This window comes from Hemitrygon akajei, chromosome 10 (genome assembly GCF_048418815.1).
Source record: "Hemitrygon akajei chromosome 10, sHemAka1.3, whole genome shotgun sequence".
NCBI classification, from domain to species: domain Eukaryota; kingdom Metazoa; phylum Chordata; class Chondrichthyes; order Myliobatiformes; family Dasyatidae; genus Hemitrygon; species Hemitrygon akajei.
The window spans coordinates 173452024-173478768 of record NC_133133.1 but is presented as its reverse complement, the minus strand read 5'-3'; the positions used below and the strand labels follow the sequence as shown (position 1 = coordinate 173478768).

Here is a 26745-nt window from a genome sequence, read left to right as displayed (position 1 = left end):
TAATAGCACCTTTGTATTGAACAGATAGAACATCACATTGCAAATAAACTATGTTCCCTCCCATACACAAAATGTCGACCTCTAAAACAAGCAGGTTCTTATATCAGCCCCATCACAAACTATTTACAGCAGGGTTACGGGTTACACTGTCATCACCCTGTTTGCACACCAGTTTGGACTTTGACATCTGCTACATAATGTAAAGAACATCTCTTTAAAAGGTTCTCCAGCACTGTAGGAAGAGCAAAGAGTGAATATAGTGCAAATGTTTGAGAATATTGAGGGGATTTGGTAGGTCATGAAAGACTCTAGTAAATTTCTACAGATGTACCTTGGAGAGCAATCTGACCAGTTGCATCACCATCTGTTATGGAGGCTCCGATGCACAGGATCGGCAAAAAGATGTGGAGGGTTGTAGATTCAGTCAGCTCCATCATAGGCAATAGCCTCCAGACCATCGAGGACATCTTCGAAAGGCGATGCCTCAGAAAGGTGGCATCCATCAATAAGGACCCCCATCACCCAGGACATGCCCTCGGCTCATTGCTACCAACAGGCAGGAGTTTAAAGACACACTCAAAATTTTAGAAACAGCTTCTTCCCCTCCACCATCTGATTTCAGACCATGAAGCCAGGTGTATTATGTCACCTTCAGCGCTGTTTCTCCACGACTTCTTTTATAGATATACAGTATATTTCTTATAGTAATTTGATGTATTGCACTGCTACCATGAAGTAACATATTTATCGTATAAAACTGGTAATAAGCATGATTCTGATGCTAAAATTTGTTCCCTGGTAGGTGGTGACCACCTCATGTACAAAACTGGTATCTTCTACAGATCATAGTGTCAGCCCCACTAAGCCTGCAGTGGGATGAGTTCAGAGGCTAGCACAAGATTATAAAGCTGACAGGATATTGGAATTCAGCTTGCATTGAGCACTAGTTTACAGAGAAATAGAATAAAATTGAGAGTAGTGTAAAACATGGGAATGCAGATTCACCATCTCCTTTCTGTCAAAGTCCAATCTCACCAGCCCTGGGCCCCAACGTACACCCTTAACGGGAATCAAAAACCTAGTGCAGCTCAAAATCCTGATGGTCCACTTGGTTGGACAGGACAGTGATTGCAAAGTTGAGTCATGTCGTATTGGAGTTTAATGAGCTCGCTTCTAGCTATCCAATGTTCACACCATGGAAAAGAGAAAGATGGATTAATTTGAATTGTCATCTTCATGTTTTGGGAGCTATGGTCTATTCTCTACCTGGAGTCTCACCAGGAGAGTGAATCAATGTCAGAGATTGAGGCTGCAGAACACATTTAGAAAGTTGCCCTTTGGATACAAATTACAAGTTAGGGAATTTTACCAATGAAGGAGCAAAGATCAGTTAATCTCACATTTTTTTCAGGTTATCAGCAATACTCATCAACCTGTGTCAACAGTCCACTTAAGAGTACAAATATTGAAAGTACTTGAAACCTGACCGGCATTTTTCTGGTGAGCAGCCCAGTTACCATATTGTCACACATATGTGTCACACCTGCTTGTTAGCAGCACCCCAAACTTGATCCTTATTCGCATGGTCCCATTCATTTCATCTCACTTCATCCATCACTCTGCCCTTCCAGTGTAGAGATCAAAAGTATTAATCTCTTAAGAGCACTCCCAACTTGAATGCTTTTCAAACATGGATAAAACTTGTGACAACAGAGAATCCAGATGTTGACATCTGGAGCAACAAACAATCTGCTGGAGGAACTCAGCAGGTTGAGCAGCTTCTGTGATAGGAAAGACATTATAATGTCCAACTTCTGCCTCTCTTGGCTCAGTATTGGCTATCTTCCCACTCCATTCCCAATCCTGATGCAAGGTTTTGACAATCCCTTTCCTTCCACAGATTTTGCTTGATCCATAGGTCTCTCTCAACAGATTGTTTGTTACATAGAAGCTGGCTTGTAATACCAAGCATTGTCCATGGCTCAATCTAGTCCAATTCACAGATAATATTAAAGAGAACAATAATAAGGCACAAATTCAAATGAGTTCTACATCTTTGTTGCCTTAGGTACGTGGAGGTGGTGGTTCTGTGGACAATGAATGCGCTTGGAAAGGCGCACTTGTAGAAACAAAACTCATTACTTGTCCATTCGTACACTTCACCCCACAACGACGAAAGTGGCCGCCTTCCATGAATAGCGATTACATGGAGTATGACACACATTCTACAGAGAGAGTTCGTGTATTGATCAGAATCCTTCAATAACTTGTGACCAGAGAGTGCCTCCATCATTGGCAATGTTTACACAAAGACCACCAAACGTAGTCCACCCAGCACACATCTTCCAATGTCAAATCCGATAATTCCTGTTGACAGTACTGGCATTAGCTCGGCTGGGATTCTTCCAGAGGGTCTCCTATAACACCAGAGGAAGAAGAAAGATATTAGGATCATAAGACCATGAAACCACAGGCATAGGAACACAATTTGTTTGCTCCACCATTCCATCATGGCTGATTTCTTATCCCTCTCAAACCCATTCTCCTTTCTTTTCCTTATAACCTTTGACACCCTGACTAATTCAGAACCCAGCAACCTCGGTTTAAATGTACCCAATGATACCTCAGGCATCTGTGGCAATGAATTCTACAGATTAACAATCATCTGGCTAAAGAAATTCCTCTTAACTTCTGTTCAACAAGGACTTCCTTCTATTCTGATGCTGTGTCCTTTGGCCCTAGACTCACCCACCATAGGAAACATCCTCTCCATATCCACTCTATCTAAGCTTTTCAATATTTGGTAGGTTTCAATGAGATCTCCCTAATTCTGCCCTGATTCTTTTAAACTCCAGTGCGTTCAGGCCCAGAGCCATCAAACGATCCTCATCCAGTAACCAAGTGAACTTGAGTTGGTTGCCTCAAGAGTCCTGCACATATTTGGCCCTTCTCCAGTTTAGCTCCTGGAAAGGACCAAGACCTGGATCTGGAAAGCTATGGAGAGTTTTGGTCTCCTAATGTAAACAGTGATAGACTTGCTTTCAAAGGAATCCAATCCAGGTTCTCTAGACAAAGTGGAGAGAAGAGATCGAACAATGTAAGTCTTGTTTCCAAGGTTTTAGAAAAGTAAGAGGATCTCATTTTTCCAGAATGCTGTCTGGAGGAGAGAGAATGCCTTATGTGGATAGGTTGAGCAAGTCAGAACCTTTCTCTTGGGAGTGAAAGGTAGGTTGATAGAGGTGTACAGTAAGAAGCACGGATCAAGTAGACAGCCAGAGACTTTTGCCCAGGGAAGAAGTGACATAACTTTAAGGTGGGGGTTCCCATCTTGGGGTTCATGGACCCCTCAGTTATGGTAGGGGTCTGTAGCATAAAAAAGACTGGGAACCCCTGCTTTAAGGTGATCGAAGAAAGTATAAGCAGGATCTCAGAGATAGGTTTTTTTTAGAAACACAGAGAGTGGTGGGTTCGTGGAATGTGCTGTCGAGGAAGGTGGTAGAGGCAGATACATTAGGGACATTTAAGAGGTGATTAGATGAAAGAAAAATGGAAGGCAATGTAGCGGGGGAGGGGGATGGGTTAGATTGATCTTAGACTAAGTCAAAAAGATGGAGATTATGAGTCTGGGTTGAGCTTTGGTCATCATAAGACATAGGAGCAGAATTACACAGTTCGGCCCATCAAGTCTGCTCCACCATTCCATCATAGCTGATTTATTATCCCTCTCGAACAAATTAGAACATAAGAACATAAGAAATAGGAGCAGGAGTAGGCCATTTGGCCCATCGAGCCTGCACCACCATTCAATAAGATCATGGCTGATCTGTCTGTAAACTCAGCTCCATCTACCTGCCTTTTCCCCATAACCCTTAAGTCCCTTACTATGTTAGAACCTATCTAACTATTTCTTAAATATATTTAGTGAAGAAGCCTCAACTGCTTCCCTGGGCAGAGAATTCCACAGATTCACCACTCTCTGGGAAAAGCAGTTTCTCCTCATCTCCATCCTAAATCTTCTCCCCTGAATCTTGAGGCAATGTCCCCTAGTTCTAGTCTCACCTACCAATGGAAACAACTTTCCTACTATCTTATCTATCGCTTTCAAAATTTTGTGTTTTTACAAGATCCCCTCTGATTCTTCTGAATTCCAGAGAGTATAGTCCCAGGTGACTCAATCTTTCCTCATAGGTTAACCCATTAATTCCCTGGAATCAACCTGGTTAACCTCCTCTGAACTGCCTCCAAAACCAGTATATCCTTCCTCAAGTATGGAGACCAGAACTGCACACAATACTCCAGGTGCGGCCTCACCAGTACCCTGTATAGTTGCAGCATGACCTCCCTGCTCTTGAATTCAATCCCTCTAGCAATGAAGGTCAACATTCCATTTGCCTTCTTAATAACCTGTTGTTCCTGCAAGCCAACTTTTTGCAATTCATGAACAAGTACTCCCAAGTCCCTCTGCACAACAACATGCTGCAATCTTTCAATATTTAAATAATAATCTGCTCTTCTATTATTCCTTCCAAAGTGGATGATCTCGCATTTATGAATGTTGTATTCCATCTGCCAGACCTTGGCCCATTCACTTAACCTATCTATATCCCTCTGCAGACTCTCCACATCCTCTGTACAATTTGCTTTTCCACTCAGTTTAGTGTCATCAGCAAATTTTGCTACAACACACTCAGTCCCCTCTTCCAAATCATCAATATAAATGGTAAACAGCTGCAGGCCCAGCACCGATCCCTGTGGCACCCCACTCACCACTGACTGCCAACTGGAGAAACACCCATTTATACCAACTCTCTGCCTTCTATTGGTTAACCTATCAACTATCCATGCCAATATGCTTCCTCCGACTCCATGCATCTATATCTTATTTATAAGTCTCTTGTGCGGCACCTTATCGAATGCCTTCTGGAAATCCAAGCATACGACATCCACCTGTTCCCCTCCATCCACTGCACTCATTATATCCTCAAATTCTCCTGCCTTCTCCTGTAACCTTTGACACCCTGATTAATCAAGAACCTGTCAACTTCTGCCTTAAATATACCCAGTGACTTGGTCTCCACAGCCATCTGTGGCAATGAATTTCCCAGATTCACCATCCTCCGGCTAAAGAAATTCCTCCTCATTTCTATTCTAAATGGACGTCCCTTTATTTTGAGGTTGTGTCCTCTGGTCCTAGACACTCCACTCTAAGAAACATCCTCTCCACATCTAATCTATCTAGGATGTTTGATAGGTTTCAATATTTGATAGGTTTCAATGAGATCCCCCCTCATTCTTCTGAACTCCAGCAATTACAGGCCCAGAGCCATCAAACACTTCTCATATGTTAACCCTTTCATTCCAGGGATCATTCTCATGAACCTCATCTTGACCCTTTTCAATGTCGGTACATCTTTTTGTTAGATAAGAGACCCAAAACTGCTCACAACACTCCAAGTGCAGTCTGACCAATGTCTTAAAAAGCTTCAGCATTACATCCTTGCTTTTATATTCTAGATCTTTCGAAATGAATGCAAAACTTGCATTGCACTGACTCAACCTCTGAGTTAACCTTCAGGGAATCCTGCACAAGGACTCACAAGTCCCATTGCACCTCTGAATTTTGAATTTTCTCCACATTTAGAAAATAGTCCACATCTTTATTCCTTCTGCCAAAGTGCAGGACTTCCCTACACCATATTCTATCTGCCACTTCCTTGCCAATTCTTCTAATCTAAGTCCTTCTGCAGACTCCCAGCTTTCTCAACACCACCTGCCCTTCCACCTACCTTTGTATTGTCCATAAACTTGCCACAGAGTCATCAATTCCATCATCCAAATCATTGACATAGAACATGAGAAGGAGCGGTCCCAACACAGACCCTTGTGGAACAGCACTAGTCACCAGTAGTCAACCAGAAAAGGTCCCCTTTATTTCCACTCTTTGCTTGCAGCTAATCAGCTGATCTTCTGACCATGCTTATACTTTTCCTGTAGTACCATGGGCTCTTATCTTGTTAAACAGTCTCATGTGCAGCACCTTGTCAAGGGCCTTCTGAAAATCCAAGTACACAACATCTACCAATTCTCTATCCTGCCTGTATCTTCCTGAAAGAATTCCAACAGATTTGTCAGGCAAGATTTCCTCTTAAGGGGAAACCATGCTGACTTTGGCCTATTTTGTTATGTGCCTCCAAATGCCCTGAAACCTCATCCTTAAGAATAAACACCAACATCTTTCCAACCACTGAAGTCAGGATAACTAGCCTATAATTTCCTTTCTTCTGCTTCCCTCCCTTCTTAAAGAGTGGGGTGACATTTGTAATTTTCCAGTACTCCAGAACGATTCCAGAATCTAGTAGCTCTTGAAGGATCATTACTCATGTCTCCACAATCCCTTCAGCTACCTCTTTCAGAACCCTGAGGTGAAGTCCATCTGGTGCAGGTGACTTATCTACCTTCAGACCTTTCAACTTCCCAAGCACCTTCTCCTTAGCAATAGCAACTACATTCACTTCTGGTCCCTTACACTCTCATATTTCTGGCATACTGCTAGTGTCTCCCACAGTGAATATTAATGCAAAATACTTATTTAAGTTCATCTGCCGCTTCTTGGTCCTCCATTACTACATCTCCAGCATAAGTTTAAAGTGGTCCACTATCCACTCTCGTCTCTCTTTTATACTTCACATATCTGAAAATGCTTTTGGTATCCTTTTATATTTTTGGCTAGCTTACCTTCATTTTTAATCCTTTCTCTCTTTATGGCTTTTTTAGTTGTCTTCTGTTGGTTTTGAAAAGCTTCCCAATCTTCTAGCTTTCCACTAATTTTTGCTCCATTATATTCCCTCTCTTTTGCTTTTATGCTGTATTTGATTTTCCTTGTCAGCCATGGTTCTCTTATCCTCCCTTTAGAGGACTTCTTTGTCTTTGGGATGTATATTTCCTACACCTTCCAAATTGCTCCCAAAAACTCCAGCTGTTCTGCCATTTCCCCTGCTAGTGTCCCCTTCTATTCAAATTTGGCCAGCTCCTCTCTTGTACCTCTATAATTCCCTTTACCCCACTGTAATACTGATACTTCCGATTTTAGCTTCTCCTTCTTAAACTGCAGGGAGAATTCAATCATATTATGACCACTACCTCCTTTGAGTTCCTTTACCTTAAGCTCCCTAATCAAATCTGGTTCATTACACAACATCCAATCCAGAATTGCTGTTCCCCTTGTAGGCTCAACCGCCAGCTGCTCCAAAAAGCCATCTCATAGGCATTCTAACAACTTCCCCTCTTAGGATCCAACACCCACCTAATTTTCCCAATCTACCTGAATATTGAAACCCCCCCCCCCCCCCCATGACTTCTTAACATAGAAAAGATGCCATTAAGTTGGAAAGAGCACAGAAAATAATTATGAGAAATTTACCAGTATTTGGGGGATTGGGTTATGGTCGAGCAGGTAGGGCATTAAGCACAAGAGATTTTGCAGATACTGGAAATCTTGAGCAACACACACAAAATGCTGGACGAACTCAGCAAGTCAGGTAGCATCTATGGAGGGTAATAGTCAACATTTCATGCCAAGATACTTGTTCCGGACTGGAGAAAAGGGGGCAGGAGCCAGAAGAAGAACATAGGGTTCCTCTCCCTTCCTTTCCAGTCCTGATGAAGAGTCTCAGCCTGACGTGTTGCCTATCTATTTCCCTCCTTAGAGGCCGGGACCTTATTCACGGACAGAGGCGTTATACAGAGAGGAAGAGTAGTTTTTTTATTGTAGTGTAACAGAATGAGAGATAATCCTATTTTTATTTATTTATCGAGATACATCGAGGAATAGGCCCTTCCTGCTCCTTGGACTGCACTGTCCAGCAATCACCAGATTTAACCCCGGCCTAATCATGGGACAATTTACAATGGACGATTAACCTACAAACTGATACATCCTTTGGACTGTGGCAGGAAACCGGAGCACCCAGAGGAAACCCAATTGGTCATGGGTAGAACATACAAACTCCTTACGGGCAGCAGCAAGAATTGAACCCTGATCGCCTGTACTGTAAAGTGTTGTGCTAATCAGCACACTACGTGTGCCCTCAATTACAACTGAGGTACATAAAGACAGCGAATGCATGCTGTCTTTCCCATGGGGTTGGGAAATGGAGAACTTGTGGGCATAAGCTCAGAGTGAGAGGGGAGAGATTTAGTAGGAACCTGAGGGGCAAGGTTTTCACCCAAAAGGTGGATATGAATCAAGCTACACATGGAAATGGTTGAGGCAGGTGCATTAATAACATTTAAAAGGCATTTGGACAGATACATGGATAGAAAAGGTTTATAAGACATAAGAGCAGAATTGGGCCTTTTGGCCCATCAAGCCTGCTCTGCCATTCAATTTTTTTCTCTCCAGCATTGAGTACAAGAGATGGGATGTTATGTTGAAGTTGATTAAAACATTGGCGAGGCCTAATTTGGAGCATTGTGTGCAGTTTTGGTCACCTACCTACAGGGAAGATGTAAATAAGGTTGAAAGAGGACAGAGAAAATTTACAAGAATGTTGCTGGGTCTGGAGGACCTGAGTTATAAGGAAAGATTGAATAGGTTAGGACTTTGTTCTTTAGAATGTAGAAGACGGAGAGGAGATTTGATAGAGGTATACAAAATTGCGAGAATGTGGTAAGTGTGCACATGGCCGACTGATTGTGCGGCCTGTCATTTGGGCTTCTTATGTGCGGAAGGTTGTTCTCTTTGAGTGTGCATGATTTCGTCTCAGTGGCCGACTCGTCTTCCCCACACTGTAAGTTGCACAGCCAGTACCGTTACTAACCCGACTCAGTAGAAATGTTTAATTCTACTGCAACACTTACCACTTGTCCTTTCTCGGTGTGACGCTGGATGCGCGCAGAACTGTCCAAACGCTGGGGCTTTGCACAGTACATCTCCAACAACTTGAGATCACAGCTTTGGAAGCAGCACTCATCCACGATCCCTCGGTGTGACCTTCGCATGCTCGATCTGTAGCCTGTGGGTTTGTCTGCAGGGGGTAGAGTGGGAAGGATGAAAAGGTGTACAGTACATTGGACTCTGAGCTCCAGGGCAGGGAAGTACCAGAGAGAGCGTAAAGGTTTGCTGGACCCGAGAGGTCATAAACCAACAGGGACGGGCCTAACAGACTATGGTTCCATACACTGTGAGGAAGCAGAAGCTGTCCTGATAGACATCTTTACCATTGTGAAGGGGACAATATGGAATATCAAATCCTGGAGTTCACAGAAGAGGAGAAGGCCTTTTAACCCAGGGGGTCTGTGCCAATTCTGATCCATCCAGGCCATGTCCTCTTCTCACTACTACCGTCAGCAGGAGGTACTGGTGCCTCAGGTCCCACACCACCAGGTTCAGGAACAGTTATTACCCTTCAACCATCAGACTCCTGAACCAGTGGGGATAACGTCACTCACCTCAACACTGAACTGATTCCACAACCTACAGACTCACTTTCAAGGACTCTACAACTCATCTTCTCAGTATCAATCAATTTATTCATTTATTTATTTACTTGTTACTTGCATAATCTGCCTTCTTTTGCCCATCATTTGTTTGTTTTTGTTATGTTTTTCTCTGATTTTTGAAACTTCTGTTGTAAATGCTTGCAAGAAAATGACTCTCAAGCAGGACTGTATTTGTCAACGTGGAGCAGAGAGCAATTTGTAAATCTGGCGGGAGCAAAGGATGTTGAGAACGCTGAGGATTAAGCACTGTGGGAGGGGTGTGGGGCAGGTGGCAAAGAAGAAATGCCAGGGACAGGGGGTGGTGCAGGTGCAGACACACCCAGTCATGAGAGACCAGGCTAGCTCACTTGATTCTGAACAATTAGTTTATTGATCATTACAGAAAGTCTCTCTGATGCTTCCCTCTCCCTTCCCCTTTTTCCAACCATGATTCCCCTCTCCCTGCCCCCTTCCCACTCTCAGTCCACAATAGAGACCCCTATCAGAATCAGGTTTATCATCACTCACATATGGCATGGTTTTTTCCGGCAGCAGTACACAGCAATACATAAAATCACTACAGTGCTGTGCAAAAGTCTTAGGCACCCTAGCTATATATATGCACCTAAGACTTTTGCACAGTACTGCATATGGGAACATACCCATGTAGCAGGCTCCCACTCTCCACGCATCTGATTAACCCAAAGGAACAGCAGAGACCGATACAGTTTGGTATCAGCACCAACGCAGGAGTTGCCAGTCAGCATTGAACTCAACGTAGGACTGCCTTAGGGACTCCAGCTCTGGATTGTTCCCTCAGAGTTTACTCCCAAATCCTTCCCCATGACTGGGTCTAGACACAAGGCAGCGGAGGTTTGAGATCAGAGTTTTCCTTCTCCTACATGAGCTGCCAACCGCGGCTGATGAGCCCCATCTGCCCGAAGCGACTGGTTTTAAGGCGCCAGTAACCCGCCTTCGCCCCATCTCCTGTCAGTAGAAACGGTTATGCCATAGGCTAGAATGCTATCTTTTAGCATATAATATGAGTTATTAATTTTTAGCATAATTCATATGATAAAAAATGACCCCCAATCTATCTTGTTGTAACCTTTGCATTTTATGGTTTACTTGCACTGCACTTCCTCTGAATCTGCGATGACATATTCTGCATTGTATTCCTTTTTGACTACCTCAGTGTACTTACGTATGGAATGATCTGTCTGGGTGGCAGGCAATGAGAAAGCCTTAAGATATCTTGGTACATGTAACAATAATAAACCAATTGTCAGTTCCAAAGTCTTTGTCCAGAGTGCAGAACCATTTAATGACTTTAGAGAGGGTGCAGAGGAGACTTACCAGGACTGAGCGACCTTGGGCTTTTCTCTTTGGAACGAAGGAGGGTGAGAGGTGACTTGACGGAGGTGGACAAGATGATCAGAGGCATGGATAGAGTGGACAGCCAGAGACCTTTTCAGAGGGCAAAAATATGAGGGGGCATAATTTTAAGGAGATTAGAGGAAAGTATAGGGGGATGTCAGAGGTAATTATTTTACATAGAGAGTGGTGGGGGCATGGAATCACAGCCGGGTGGTGGTGGAGGCAGATACATTAGGGACATTTAAGAGACTCTTAGATAGACACATGGATGAAAGAAAAGTGGGGGGTGATGTGGGAGGGTTGGTTTAAATTGATGTTGGAGTAGGTTAAAATATTGTGGACGGAAGGGCCTGTAGTGTGCTCTAATGCTCTATGTTATCTATAATAAATTCCAGTGACACACCAGAACTCAATGTTTCAGGAACAGCTTCTTCCCCTCCGTCATCAGATTTCTGAACGGACATTGAACCCATGAACACTACTTCACTACTTCTTTTCTTTTTTTGTTCTCTTTATTCTTATTTCATTTCAATTATATATATGTTTCTCATTGTAATTTATATTTTTTTATCATTATGTTTGCAATGTTCTGCTGCTGAAAAACAATAAATTTCATGATATTAAACCTGATTCTGATGATCTTCAGGTAGGTTAAAAGGCTGGCACAACATTGTGGGCCGAAGGACCTGTATTCTGCTGTTGTGTTCTATGTTGAGAACAGAAGGGAAGAAGAGACATGAAGCAGGAGAAAAAAAAATGATGATATATCTGTGCTGAATTGCCTAGATTTACACTGTAGACATTTTTCCCCAATCAACACACATTGCTTTGCATTCTAAACTTGTCCTGACCAGCAGACAACTGGAAACCCAAACAGCCCTGATGATTTGATGTATCATCTGAGACTCTGGCTCAGGCTGTGTAGGCAGCTCCTTGCCAGAATCTGCAGGCTCACAGCCCCAGCTCAGCCCTCGTGCCAGAAAAAGAATTCACTTGGAAGAAGAAATGCTGCATTGTACATTTCTATTTCTGGAAAGGAAACGCGTGTTTTTTTTTAAAGTCAAGATTTCGGCTAAAGTTGCTCATCTATTGTTAAAAGGTGTGTTTTCCCCAGATAAGTTGCTGCTCAGATCAAAATTGCTGATAATATTAAAGGCAGAATTATTTTACTGAAGAACAACTATCTGTTGGTTTAATCAGGATAAGGCTGTAAGATATAGAAACAGAATTAGGCCATTTGGCCCATCCACCATTTCATCATGGCTGATCTATTTTCTCTCTCAGCCCCAGTCTCCTTTCTTACCCCCATATCCCTTCCTACCCCGAACAATCAAGAATCTATCATCCTCTGTCTTAAATATACCCATTGACTTGGTGTTCACAGCGGCAATGAATTCCTCTGATTCACCACTCTCTGGCTAAATAAATGACTCCTCATCACCATTCTAAAAGGATGTCCCTCTATTCTGAGGCCGTGCCCTCTGGTCTTAGTCTCCCTCAGTATAGGAAACATCCTCTCCACACACACTCCGTCAAAGCTTTTCAACCTTCAATAGGTTTCAACAAGGTCACCCCTCATTCTTTAGAATTCCAGTTAGATGCCCAGAGCCATCGAATGCTCCTCATATGACAAGACTTTCAATCCCAAAATCATTGTTGTGAACCTCCTTTGAATCCTCATCAATGTCAACACATCCTTTCTAATATAAGGGGACCAAAACTGCTCACAGTAATACTAGGGAGGCCTCTCTAGTGTTTTAGAAAGCCTCAACATTACGTCCTTGCTTTTATGTTCTAGTCCTCTCGAAATGAATGCTAACATTGTGTTTACCTTCCTCACCACAGACTCAACCTGCAAATTAACCTTTAGGGACCCTTAAAACATCTTACACAAAGGGTCTTAATGAATAACCTCTTCTCAGACTCAGAGCCGGATACAGCTATCAATTTTAACTGATGCTTCGATAACAAACTCTGCCATCTTCATCAGCGATGATGTCTGGGCACATCTAGTCTGGTGGCATTTACACCCCATCATCCGTCCCTCCTAATTGGTTAGCCCTCATCCAATCAGGTTTCTGTTGTCCCATTTTGTTCTGAATGGAATTCCAGTTCTTACTTAGAGCGAGACCTTCGTCTTTGTTAAAATTATTTTCCTCTAGTTTTATTTCAATGGCTTCTTTAATCAGGCAGTCCCAAAAACCATTGACACAGCACAGTAGTTTTGTGCCATTGAAGTCAATCCTATGGCCATTCAAAGGATTGACTTAACCGTATTGCAATTATCAAACACTTACTGCCTGTGCCCCTTTTATTCACATTTTTGGTGTGAAACAGTGTACGGTTTGACTTTAAAACATAGGAGCACAATTAGGCCATTTGGCCCATCGATCCTGCCCCACCATTCCATCATGGCTGATGTATTATTCCTCCCGACCCCATTCTCCTTCTGCCTGTAATCTTTGACGTGCTTACTAATCAAGAACCTATCGACCTCTGCTTTTAATATACACAATGACTTGGCCTCCAGAGTTGTCTGTGGCCACAAATCCCACAGATTCACCACCTTCTAGCCAAAGAAATTCCTCCTCACCTCTGTTCTGAAGGGACATCCTTCTATTCTGAGGCTGCTCCCTCTGGTCCCAGACTCCTCCACTACAGGAAACATCCTCTCCACATCCACTCTGTCTGTGTCCTCTGGTCCTAGACTCCTCCACTACAGGAAACATCCTCTCCACATCCACTCTATCTGTATCCTCTGGTCCTAGACTCCCCCACCATAGGAAACATCCTCTCCACATCCACTCTATCTGTGTCTTCTGGTCCTAGACTCCTCCACTACAGGAAACATCCTCTCCACATCCACTCTATCTGTGCCCTCTGGTCCTAGACTCCCCCACTATAGGAAACATCCTCTCCACATCCACTCTGTCTGTGTCCTCTGGTCCTAGACTCCCCCACTATAGGAAACATCCTCTCCACATCCACTCTATCTGTGTCCTCTGGTCCTAGACTCCCCCACTATAGGAAACATCCTCTCCACATCCACTCTATCTGTGTCCTCTGGTCCTAGACTACTCCACTATAGGAAACATCCTCTCCACATCCACTCTGTCTGTGTCCTCTGGTCCTAGACTCCCCACCCATAGGAAACATCCTCTCCACATCCTCTCTATCTGTGTCCTCTGGTCCTAGACTACTCCACTACAGGAAACAGCCTCTCCACATCCACTCTATCTGTGTCCTCTGGTCCTAGACTCCCCCACTGTAGGAAACATCCTCTCCACATCCACTCTATCTGTGCCCTCTGGTCCTAAACTCCCCCACTATAGGAAACATCCTCTCCACATCCACTCTATCTAGGCCTTTCAATATTTGACAGGTTTCAATGAGATCCCCACACATTCTTCTATAGAGTTGAATATGTTTTAAAATTCACTTACAGGATTTGTGTGTTGCTGACAAGGTCAGCGTTAACACACTCTCCAGGTGGTTGGGATGAGGACCAGCAATATTACACTGGTGTGAGTTGGAGGGTGGGGTGGTGGTCCCATATGTCTGATGAAGTCATACACCATGGAAACAGGCCCTTCGGCCCAACTCGTCCATGCCAGCCAAGGTACTTTTCTGAGCTGGTCCCATATGCCTGCATTTTGTCTCAATATCTCCAATCCTTTCCTATCTATGTACCTATACAAATATCTTTTAAATATTGTAATCGTACTCATGTCTACCACCTCCTCGTTCCAAACACTCACCGCCTTTTACGTGATGAATTTATGTAACTGTATTGAGAGATACAGCTTGGTAACAGGCCCCTTCAGCTAGTCAGCCTCCACTGCCTAGTTACACCCATGTGACCAATTTAACCGACTAACCTCTACGTCATTGAAACGTGGGAGGAAACCCATGTGGGGACGGGGAGAACATACAAACTCCTTACAGACAGTGGCAGCAATTGAGCCTGGATTGTTGTTGCTGTAATAGCATTTTGCTAATATTTGGCCCTTGGTTCCCCTTTAAAACCTTCTCCCTTTCATCATAAAACTGTGCTCTAAAGTTTTATGTTCTTCTACCCTGGGGAAAACAAACTGAAAATCCATTTTGTTTAGTCCTTCCATGATTTCATGAACTTTCCTCAGCCTCCCTTCGATCCCGGGAAATCAGACCCAGTTTACCTAGTCTCTCCTTGCGGCAGAAACCCTCCGGCTTCAGCAAATCCCGTGAATCTGTCCTGCACCTTCTCTAACTTAATCACATCTCTCCCCTGGTGCGGCGTACAAAACAGTGCAGGTCCTTCAGCCTGTGATAGCACACCGACCTTTTATTGATTGATCGATTGATTGATTGAGATACAGTGTGCAACAGGCCCTTTTCCAGCACTCTGGGCCACTCCATCTGTCAACTCACCTGCTTAACCCCAGCACCTATTGTCTATTGACTTGGTCAGGAAGTGGGAGGGTGGATTATTAAGTCTGCAGAGATGTAGTGGTTAGCATAACACTTTACAGCGCCAACGATAGGAGTTCAATTCCCATCACTGTCTGCGTAATGGAGAGCACTGAGTAACCATGCACCTTACACACACACACGCACACACACACACACACACACGCACGCACGCACGCACATACACACACACACGCATACACACACACATATACACACACACAAACACGCACACACACGCACACACATACACACACACACGCATACACACACAAACACACACACACTCACACACGCACACACACGCACACGCACACGCACACGTTATTCTGCTGTTGTTGTGCTGAATATATGCAATTCAATGTCTTCCCCCAGTATATTCTTATAACGGGTTTGTCTTTATGGACCCTTTCCAAACATAGACAGTGAAATATTCCATTTTTGTAGTAATGGGCATGTGTACATGTGTATATGTTGTTTGTATGCTGCTTTTAAGGCAGATACTTTGTTTATTTTGTAAAATGATTCTAACTACACTGTGGGGTGCATCATATTCTAATTCACGTACAGATTTAAGTTAACTTTGTGGGTAATTAAAGATGGTATGACCTGGAGCCGATTTAAAGGAGCTCTTCACCCTCAGTGGGAGAAAGAGATCAGATTGCCAGGGACTCTGGGCTAAGTTTGGAGCCGTTATGGTGTTTTCTGGTAGGTATCTGTTTGTAAGTAATGGCAGCTTTCTTTTCTCTGTTTTTGTCGATTTTTGTCGGTTTGATTTTTGACGCATTAATTAAAACCCTTACAACTCCAGCCATTTTCCCTTAACCCAGTCATGACCCATGTCTCTAACAGCCTGTAAGGAGTTTGTACATTCTCCCCATGACTGCGTGGGTCTCCTCCAGCTACTCTCATTTCCTCCCACATCCCAAAGACATGGAGGTTGATAACGGTTAAGTTGTGGGCATGCTACATTGGCACGGCAAGTGTGACGACACTTGCAGGCTGATTCCCCCCCTACCCCACCCAGCAGATCCTCGGACTGTGTTGGTCGTTGACGCAAGTGGTGCATTTTGCTATATGTTACAATGTACACGTGACAAATAAAACTGATCTTTACAGTTTGTACCCGTGGCTTCCAGTGCCCGGCTATCATTAACTGCGAGAGATGAAGGAATTGTACCTACTGAAATAGAAGCCTCGGTCACCACAGACAAACTGCAGTGTGTCCACTAGCTCTGCCCCACAGAGATTCTCCGGGCCGGCGTCTGCCCCACGCAGGGCTAGCGTGCACAGCATCAGGCAGAACGTGGGTGGGTAGAAGGCAAGGTGCATCCTCGCAGCCTGCAGAGGGAACAGAGACAATGGTCAAAGGCCCATCACCCAGCCACCAGTGTTTGACTAATGCAGACAGCAGTCACAAGCTTCCTACATAACCTTGAGCTCATCCAAACCTCGGGCCGTGTCCTAACTTGTACCAGGTCCCATTCACCTTTGCGCAATGATCTGTATCGGCTTCTAGTTGAGCAATATCTCAGATTTTAAAAAAGCAAACATTCAAGTTCCAGTTGATTGTCAAAGGTAGAGGCAATAAAAACCGTGAATATTGACTTTTAGAATCACAGAGCTATCCTACGTGGAACCAGGCCCTTCAGCCCAATATCAGATTTTTAAAAAAAGATTTAAAAGATTATCTTTATTTGTTTGCCAGGGTTCTCGAGTCCTGGCAACATCCTAGTGATTTTATCTTTGCACTCTTCCCATCTTACTGACATCTTTCCAAGAGATAGAGATTAGTTGTATTTGTCACATGTACATCAAACCATTGAAATATACAGTGAAATGCGTCATTTGCGTCAAATCAAATCAGCAAGGTTTGTGCTGGGCAGCCCGCGAGTGGTGCCATGTTTCCAGTGCCAACATAACGTGCTCACAATTTACTAACCCGAACCCATGCGTCTTTGGGAATGTGGGAGGGAACTGGAGCACCCAGAGTAAATCCACGCGGTCAAGAAGAGAACGTACCAATTCATGCAGACAGCAGCAGGAGTCAAACCCCAATCTAAGATGGAACAGCAAACTTATGCCATTTGGCCTCTCGAGTTTGCACTGTCATTCAATCATGGCTGACCCTTCATTCCCCTCCTCAGTCCCACTCCCTGGCCCTCTCCCCGTAAGCTTTGAATCAAGAACCTATAATCTCTTCCGTAAGTACATACATCCAACGACCTGGCCTCCACAGCTGCCTGTGGTAACAAATTCCACAAAGTCACCACCTTCTGGCTAGAGAAATTTCTCCACATCTCTGTTTTAAATGGATGCCCCTCTATCCTGTGCCCTCTTGTCCTAGACTCTCCCACCATGGGAAACATCTTTTCTGCAAGGTTTCAATGAGTTCCAGCTCTCATCCTTCTAAGTTGCAGTGAGTACAGGAACAGAGCCATCAAACGCTCTTAGTATGATAATCCTTTAATTCCCGGAATCATCCTTGTGAACCTCCTCCGGACCCTCTCCAATGCCAGCACATCTTTTCTCAGATGAAGGGCCCAAAACTGTTCACAATACTCAAGGTGAGACCTCACCAGGGCCTTATAAAGCCTCAGCATCACATCCCTGCTCCTGTATTCTAGACCTCTTGAAATGAATGCTAACATTGGCATTTGCCTTCCCCACCACCGACTCAACCTGCAAGTTAACCTTCAGGGTGTTTTGCACAAGGACTCTCAAGTCCCTTTGCGTCTCAGATTTTTGAATTTTCTCTCCTTTTAGAAAACAATCTGCACATTTATTTCTACAACTAAAGTGCATGAACATGCATTTTCCAACATTGTATTTCATTTGCCACTTTCTTGACCATTCTCCTCATCTGTCTAAGTCCTTCTGCAGCCTTCCTGTTTCCTCAACACCATTTCTCTTCCCTCGCACCCTTCAACGTCTGGCACACTGCTCGTGTCTTCCACAGTGAAAAGTGATGCAAAATACTCACTTAGTTCATCTGCCATCTCCTTGTCCCTGTTAATATTTCTCCAGCCTCATTTTCTAGTGGTCCTTTATCCACTCGCATCTCTCTTTTATTTTTTTTATATACTTGAAAAAGCTTTTTCTATCCACCTTGATTTTGTTTGCTAGCTTTCTTTCATATTTCATCTTGTCCCTCCTAATGATTCCTCCAGTTGCTTTCTGTAGGTTTTTAAAAGCTTCCCAATCCTCTTTCTTCCCAGTAATTTACTTTTGCTTTTAGATTAACTTTGTCAGCCACAGTGGTACCATTTTGCTATTTGAGTATTTCTTCATTTTTGGAATACATCTATCCTGCACCTTACTCATTTTTTCCAGAAACTCACACCATTACTTTTCTACTGTCACCCCTGCCAGCATCTCCTTCCATTTTACGTTGGCCAACTCCTCTCTCGTACCACTGTAATTTCCCTTACTCCACTGAAACACTGCTATGTCAGACTTTACTTTCTCCCTATCAGATTTCAAGCTGAACTCAATCATATTGTGATCACTGGTTCCTTAGGGTTCATTTGCCTTCAGCTTCCTAATGCCTCCAGTTTGTTACATAAACCCAATTTCCCTCAGGATCAATAAAGTATGTCTGTCTTTCTGTCTGTCTGTCAATCCAGAATAGCTGATCCCCTGGTAGGCTCAACGACAAACTGCTCTAGAAAGCCATCTCAGGGGCATTCAACAAACTCACTCTCTTGAGATCCATTACCAACCTGATTTTCCCAATCTATCTGCATGTTAAAATCTCCCATGACTACCATAACATTGCCCTTTTGAGACACCTTTTCTATTTCCCATTGTAATCTGTGGTCCACATCCCAGCTGCTTTTGGAGGCCTGTGTATAACTGCCATCAGGATCCTCTTACCCTCGCAGTTTCTTAAGTCAACCCACAAGGATTCAGCAACTTCCATTTCTATGTCACAACTTTCTAATGATTTGATGCCATTTTTAGCAATAGAGCCACTGCCTACTTCTGCCTTCCTTCCTATCCCTCCAATATACCATGTGACTATGGACATTCAGCTCCCAACTACAACCGTCCTTCAGCCACAATTCTGTGATGGCCTCAACATCAAACCCGACAATGTGTAAAAGTGCAACAAGATCGTCCATCTTATTTCTTATACTCTGTGCATTGAGATATAACACTTTAAGTACTGTATTTGCTATCCCTTTCGATTCTGCATCCCTAATGCACTGATACTCACTGTGCTGGCTGCAATTTTGTCCTATCATCTGCCTGCCTGCCCTTCCTGACAGTCTGACTGCGCACTGTCTTTGTTTTTTTACCATCCGTCCTATCCTGAGTCCCTTCACCCTGGTTCCCACCCCCTGCCAAATTAGTTTAAACCTTCCCCAACACCTTTAACAAACCTGCCTGTGAGAATATTGGTCCCCCTCGAGTTCAGGTGCAACCCGTCCCTTTTGAACAGGTCAAATGTCCCCTAGAAGAGATCCCAATGATCCAAGAACCTGCCCCCTGCACCAGCATTTATCTGACAAATCATCTGTTTCTACCCTGACTGGTATGTGGCACATCCAGAAATTACTACCTGGGAGGTCCTGCTTCTCAGCTTTCTGCCTGGCTCTCTAATTCTCTCTTCACTACCTCTTTGCTTTTCCTTCCTATGTCGTTGGTACCAATATGTACTAAGACATCTGGTTGCTCTCCCTCCCTCCAAAAATGCTCTGGACACAATCTGAGACGTCCCTGACCCTGGCACCTGAGAGGCGACATACTATCCCTGGGTGCCCTGTTCACATTCACAGAATCTCCCATCTGTTCCTCTGACTACTGAGTCCCCTATCACTACCGCTCCCCCCTTCTGCAGCACGGACCCATGCTCACTGCCAGTAACCTGGTCTCTTACAGCTGACGTTATTGTGCCCTTGCTCTGTGATGACACAGATGCCCCATCCGAGCCATTCCCATTTGCCCATATCAGTCTAAACTTTTCCTATCCACGCATCTGTCCAACTCTCTTTTTAAAAGTTGTTATTGTACTTGCCACAACCGATCTCAAACCTCCGCTGCCTTGCGGCTATACCCGCTCACGGGAAAGGCTTTGGGAGTAAACCCCGAGGAAAAATCCGGAGTCGGAGTCCCGAAGGCGGCTGACTGCTGTACCCAGCATCGGCACGGCAACTCCTGCGATGCTGCTGGCACCAAACTGTATCGACTTTCGTCGTTCCTTTGGACCTGTCATTAGCATGGAGGGAGGGGGGGTCCCACTGCAGGGGCAAGAGCCGGATCTCCATATCAACTCTGCCCTGGCTTGTGCTCTAGAGAGGCCACTCCCAGGGACTACCAGAGGCACAGTACCCATAGTTAGCCACGACCGACGGAGGCCACAGTTATTATACTTGCCACAACCCCTTCCTCTGGCAGCTTGTTCCAATTGGAAACCGCCCTCTGTGTAAAAAGGTTATCCCTCAAGTTCCTCCTTAATATTTGCCCTCCCACCCTCTAGTTCTGGATACCCTAACTCTGGGGAAAAAGACTGAGTGGATTTACTCTTCATCACTTTATACACCTCTAAAACACCACCTCTCAGTCTCCTACACCCCAAGGAATTGTCCGAGCCTATGAACCCTAGTTCTACTAGAGATGGAGGTTGTGGTTTAAGGGTGAAAGATGAAATATTTAAGGGGAACGTGAGTGGAGCTTCTTCACTCAGAGTGGTGTGAATGTGGAACGAGCTGTCAGGGGAAGTAGTGGATGCTGGTTCGATTTCAACATTTAAGAAAAGTTTGGATATGTTCTGGATGGGAGGTTATGGAAGGCCATGGTCCAGGTGCGGGTTGATGGGACTAGGCAGAGTAACAGTTGTGTCTGGACTGAATAAGCCCAAGAGTTTGTTCCCCTGCTCTAGTGCTCTATGACTGTATGAACAAGTTCTGAGCCTGCCAAACCTCTCCCTGTAACTCAGTCCCTCAGGTACTGACATCATCCTGGTAAATCTTTTCTACACTGTTTCCAATTTAATAATATTTTTCCCATAACAGGCTGACAAAATCTGATCAGAACACTCCAAGTGTGGTCTTTTTTAGCAACAGCATTCTTGTTTTCTTAAAATACGGATGGTAGTGTAGCGGTTAGTGTAATGCTACCGTGAGGTCAGTGACTTGGGTTTGATTCCTGCCGCTGTCTCTGAGACGTTCTCCCTGTGATTGCGTTAGTTTCCTTCAGGTGCCGCGGTTTCCTCCCACATTCAAAGACAAACAGGTTAGTAGGTTATTTGGACGCATGGTGTAATTGGGCAGTGCAGTCTCACTACTGTGCTGTATCAATCGATCAATAAATAAATATGGTAGATATAAATAGATAAGTAAACAAATAAACAAAAGTTACCCACAGTTCCTAACTCCTCTCCAATTCTAATCTATTGATCAGAATCAGAATCAGGTTTAATTAGACTGGCATCTGCTTTGAAATTTGTTGTCTTGTGGCAGCAGTACATTGCATTACATAATAATAAAAACAGTGAATTACAATATATACAAAAATAAATTAAATAGCTAGTGCAAACAAGAGAGGGATAAAATACTGAGGGTATACGTGGGTTTAATGTCCATTCAGGTATCTGGTGGCAGAGAGGAAAAAGCTGTCTCTGAAACACTGGGTACAGACTCCTGTACTGCCTCTTTGATGGTGGCAATGAGAAGAGATCATGTCCTAGGTTTTGGGCATCCTTAATGATGGGTGCTGCCTTTTTGAAGGTGTCCTCGAGGCTGGTGCCAAAGAGGAGCTGACTGAGTCTCCAGCCCCCAGCAGCTCTTTCCGGTCCTGTGCAGTGTCCCCGCCAGACCAAATGGTGATGCGCCCAGTTCGAGTTCTCCCTCTTCACTCACTCATTCAACCTCCCACTACCATCTCTGCAGACAGCACAGTCTTCAGTCTCCAGTGAAGCCCCTTGGACTCTTACTGTGTCGACAGAGTTCTCTCAATGCAAGGTGTAGCTTGGCTAACATCTGCCAAGTGTGGGAGCTGTTCTATGCCCGGGCAGTCCCTCATTCTTCTACACCACATCCTTCAAAATTAACCTGTTCCCCGATTAGTTACTATGCTCCACATACCTGGAATAATCTTCCAGGGGATCTGAAGACTGTCCCTACTTAAAGCTCTTTTAAATCGAGACTTAACATTTTTCTTTTCACTGTAGCTTATAATTACAATCTCCTGCACTGTAACATTTAATTCTTTATTTTTATGTATTATTTTATTCTCTTTTATTATCTGAAATTTGATATTTGATTTTTATATCTTCTTTTGCGTAAAGTATTTTGAACTGCTTCATGCCGTACAAATAAACTTGCCTTGCCTTGCTCCAGGTCGGGAGGCCGTGGCTTTGAGTGGTGTGTTGTAGATGGACCTGGATTGAGATTTCAGTTTTGCTCCATAATGGATCTAGGCTGCATGAAGTCCCTGAAACCCCATTAGCTGGTGGGGAAGGTGATGGTAATGATATCTACAGAAAACCCACCTCTGAGTCCATGAACCCCAGCACCTGCTGGTAGTGTTGTGGATAACGTAGAAGATCATCTTGGGGACATTGACATGATGTAGACCTGGGCTGAGAAGTGACAAATGGAGCTTACATCCAGAAAAGTATGAAATGATACACTTTGAAAGGTCAAAACCGAAGGCAGAATGTAGGGTTCATAGCAATATTCTCAGCAGTGTGGAGGAACAGGGGGAAGTTGAGGCCCATGTCAATAGATCCCTCAAAGTTTCTGCACTAATTGAGATGGTAGCTAGGAAGCCATATGGTATGTTGGTCTTCGTTAGTCGGGAATTGAGTTCAAGAGCCATAAGGTAATGTGGCGGCTCTACTAAACCCTGGTTAGAACACATTTTTTGTTTAGTTCTGGTCATCTCATTTATGGAAGATTTAGAGAGGATGCAAATGAAAAATATCAGATTGTTGCCTGGATTAGAGAATATGTCTTATGAGGATAGGTTGAGCAAGCTAAGGCTTTTCTCTTTGGAGTGAAGGAGGGTGAGAGATGACTTGATAGAGGTATACAAGATGCTAAGGGGCAAAGATCAAGTGGACAGCCAGGGTCTTTTTCCCAGGGCTGAAATAATTAATTAGATGCAGCATAATTTTAAGGTTATTGGAGGAAAGCAAAGGGGGGAATGTCAGAGGTAATTCCTTTACACAGAGTGTGTGGAACACGCTGACGGGGTGGTGATAGGAACAGACACATCAGGGTCCTTTTAGAGGTTCTTAGATAGACACATGGATGAAAGAAAATGGGAGGGCTATATGGGAGTGAGATGCTCAAACCACCCAGTAAGGCATCAACAATCATTCCATGGTCAAAGTCCCTTAAATTGAAATTTTAGTTTCTTTCTTCAGGCAGTTAATCTGATCAACCATTCTAATAGCCCTCCACCACCCCCTCTACCTCCTGTACCTAATAAAGTGGCCACAGAGTGTATGTTCATTGCCCTCTGCTGCTGTAGCCCATCCACTTCAAGGTTCGATGTGTTGTGTATTCAGAGAAGCTCTTCTGCACACCACTGTGGTTATGGTTATTTGAGTTACTGCTGCCTTCCTGTCAGCTTGAACCAGTCTGACCATTCTCCTCTGACCTCTCTCATTGACAGAATTCCACTCACTCAATGTTTATTTTGTTTTCCCGCACCATCCTCTGTAAACTCTAGAGACGGTTGTGTGTGAAAATCCCAGGAGATCTGCCATTTCTGAGATAATCTGCCACCAACAATTATTCCATGGTCAAAGTTACTGAGATTGCATTTCTTCCCCATTCTGATGTTTGGTCTGAATAACAACTGAACTTTTTAACCACGTCCGCATGCTTTTATGCATTGAGTTGCAACCACATGATTGGCTAATTCGATAGTTGCCATAACGAGCAGGTGTACAGGTGCACCCAATAAAGTAGCCACTCTCTATTACCTCAGTCACTGTACTGTAAATATTTTCAAACCACTTTTCATAATGCTGTTTACATTGTTATTGCCTGTTAGTATTTATTTATTTATGCACATTTTATTCCATATCTCTACTTTACCCTCTAACTTATCTGTATATAAATCTTCATTCTTTAGAAGTGTTGAATGTTGTTTTTTGTGCCCAACACACCACAGCAAATTTCTATTACGTATAAGAGTACGTGGCCAGTCAAGTTGACTGAAAGTTAAAAGGTTGGCACAAAGTTGCGGGTCAAAACGCTTGTCCCAGGCTGTACTGTTCTATACTCCATATCCTATGTCCTGTATCTCAGGTCCTTGCTCCCTGCAGCCATTGGGCTCCCGGATCGTCTTCATTCGCCCCAGCACTGAACGGACTCACTTCTGGGAAATTTGCAGACCAGAGTCTATGAGTTATTTGTTTATTTAGTTTTAACCATTTGCACAATTTGTTGAATTTTGACAGTATTTGTGATACTGTGTGGCTGTGGGGGTGTGGCTGCCTGCAAGAGGATGAATCTGAAGGTTGGCTAAGGAATTCATTCTTTGATAATAAATGTTCTTGCAGCTTTGATGTCCTCTAGGCTTTGGCAAATGTGATGAGAAGGAAAAACAAAATGAAAATCAAAAACATTCCCGAATTAAGGCTCCCTTGGTTCTCCAAGGGAAAATACTTTAACATTCTCCACCCAATAAAATCTGACAAATTTTAATAGCAACTTATTAAATAGTGTGTCTCGAATACCTCAGACAGCTCATTCATACAGGCTCTCCATATGATCACTAGATCCACCTTACCCTCACCCAATCACTCACAGGTAAACAGGTCGTTGAAAGTTGCCCATTATGGCAGCAGGTTTTAAGATAAGAACAGGGTAAATGATTGGGTATCTCTTTAACCAATCAGACTGCGAGTTTATTTATTTTTATTTTTATTGGTGATACAGTGGGGAACAAGCCCTTATGACCCAACTATCCATCAATCCACCCATTTAACCCTAGCCAAACCACGGGACAATCTACAATAAACCAATTAACCAGATATTTTTGGACTGTGGGAGGAAACCCACGCGATCTCGGGGAGAATGTACATACTCCTGCCAGAGGACGAACTCCTGAACGCCCCGAGCTGTAATACCTCACGCTACCGTTGACAGCGAAACCATGCAAATTAACGTAGGTGAATTCAATGTAAGTCAGGTAGAGAGAGTGGATAAAGATTCTGAAATGGAAACAATTACACTGTAACGCTCGCACAACGGTAACAGGTCATTTGGAAGAGGCGGCGGGGGAGGGGTGGGAAGAGAGGTGTCATCCTGTTTAACAGCGTTGCTCCGAGTGGGCCAATACCACCCGCAGAGACAGTAACTTCACCCGAGTGGGGGAGTCCAGGACCAGAGGGCACAGCCTCGGAATAGAGCAGGCTAGGCATGGACCAATGCGATTAAGCAAGGGGTCCGTGAACCCCTGGAACAGAGGGACATCCATTCAGAACAGAGATGAGGAGGGATTTCCTTATCCAGAGGATGGTGAATCTGGGGAATTTATTGCCACAGACGGCTGTGGAGGCCAAGTCACTGGGTCCATTGAAAGCAGAGGTTGAAAGGTTCTTGATTAGTCAGGGTGTCAAAGGCTACGGAAAGAAGAAGGATAATGGGGATAATAAATCAGCCATGATGGAATGGGGGAGCAGACTTGATGGGCCGAACGGCCTGATTCTGTTCCCATGTGTTACGGTCTGATGAGTTCGTACAAACTGCGATGGGCTTCCAACACTCCAACTTTCCTCTGAATCTGCGGAAACATTTAACTCCCTAATAACCTCAAGCACCCCGTTATCCCGGGCGTAAAAAAACTCGCCTAATGGAAAATATTAGCTCGTTACATTTTAAAATGTGTTTCCGGTCAATTGGACACGCAGCGGTGTAAACCGAGCATTAACCCCATCGGTTTCAACTGCAGTACGGCGTTCACATATTCAAATTTCCACAAACAATTCTAAAACTAACCTCAGGATTGGGGACTGCGCGCAATTAATCGAAAGCTGTCTTCGCACCCAGAGTAACACACACACAAATTGCCGGAGGAACTCAGCAGGTCAGGCAGCATCTATGGAGAGGAATAAAGAGTCGACGTTTCGGATGGAGATCCCTCATCAGGACTTCACACCTAGTTATTCTTTGACGCCTCGTCCCTGCAATTTTGGAAGTTCATTTGTGCGGTCTTTACCAGCTGTGCACGGTCTGTGCAGGGAGCGCAAAGCGGCCAGGGAAGCGAGACGGGGATAATTCCGCACGATCCCCGGGATCTTCCATCACCTCAGTTTCTCCAGCCCGCAGCCGAATGGGAAGACAGATCCCCCGGTGGAGTCGCAGCTCACTGAGTGCCTGGCTGGACGCGGGCGGGGGGTGAGGGAGCACTGACCAGTTATCTCATCTCAGTCAAGGGCAATTTGAGAACTCCCCCCTCCTCCGTGTGCAGCGAGTT

General features: G+C 44.2%; 1 protein-coding gene across 1 annotated transcript; it reads right to left on the bottom strand.

The window, feature by feature from the left end:
• On the bottom strand, nt 1-26745 carry igf1 (insulin-like growth factor 1). Its single transcript, XM_073059741.1, has 4 exons — nt 26268-26745; nt 16491-16647; nt 8860-9026; nt 1-2417 (listed from the first exon to the last, which is right to left on the bottom strand). Exons 2-4 carry the CDS (start codon nt 16636-16638, stop codon nt 2352-2354), a joined length of 381 nt encoding a protein of 126 aa, XP_072915842.1. The 5' UTR covers nt 16639-16647; nt 26268-26745; the 3' UTR covers nt 1-2351.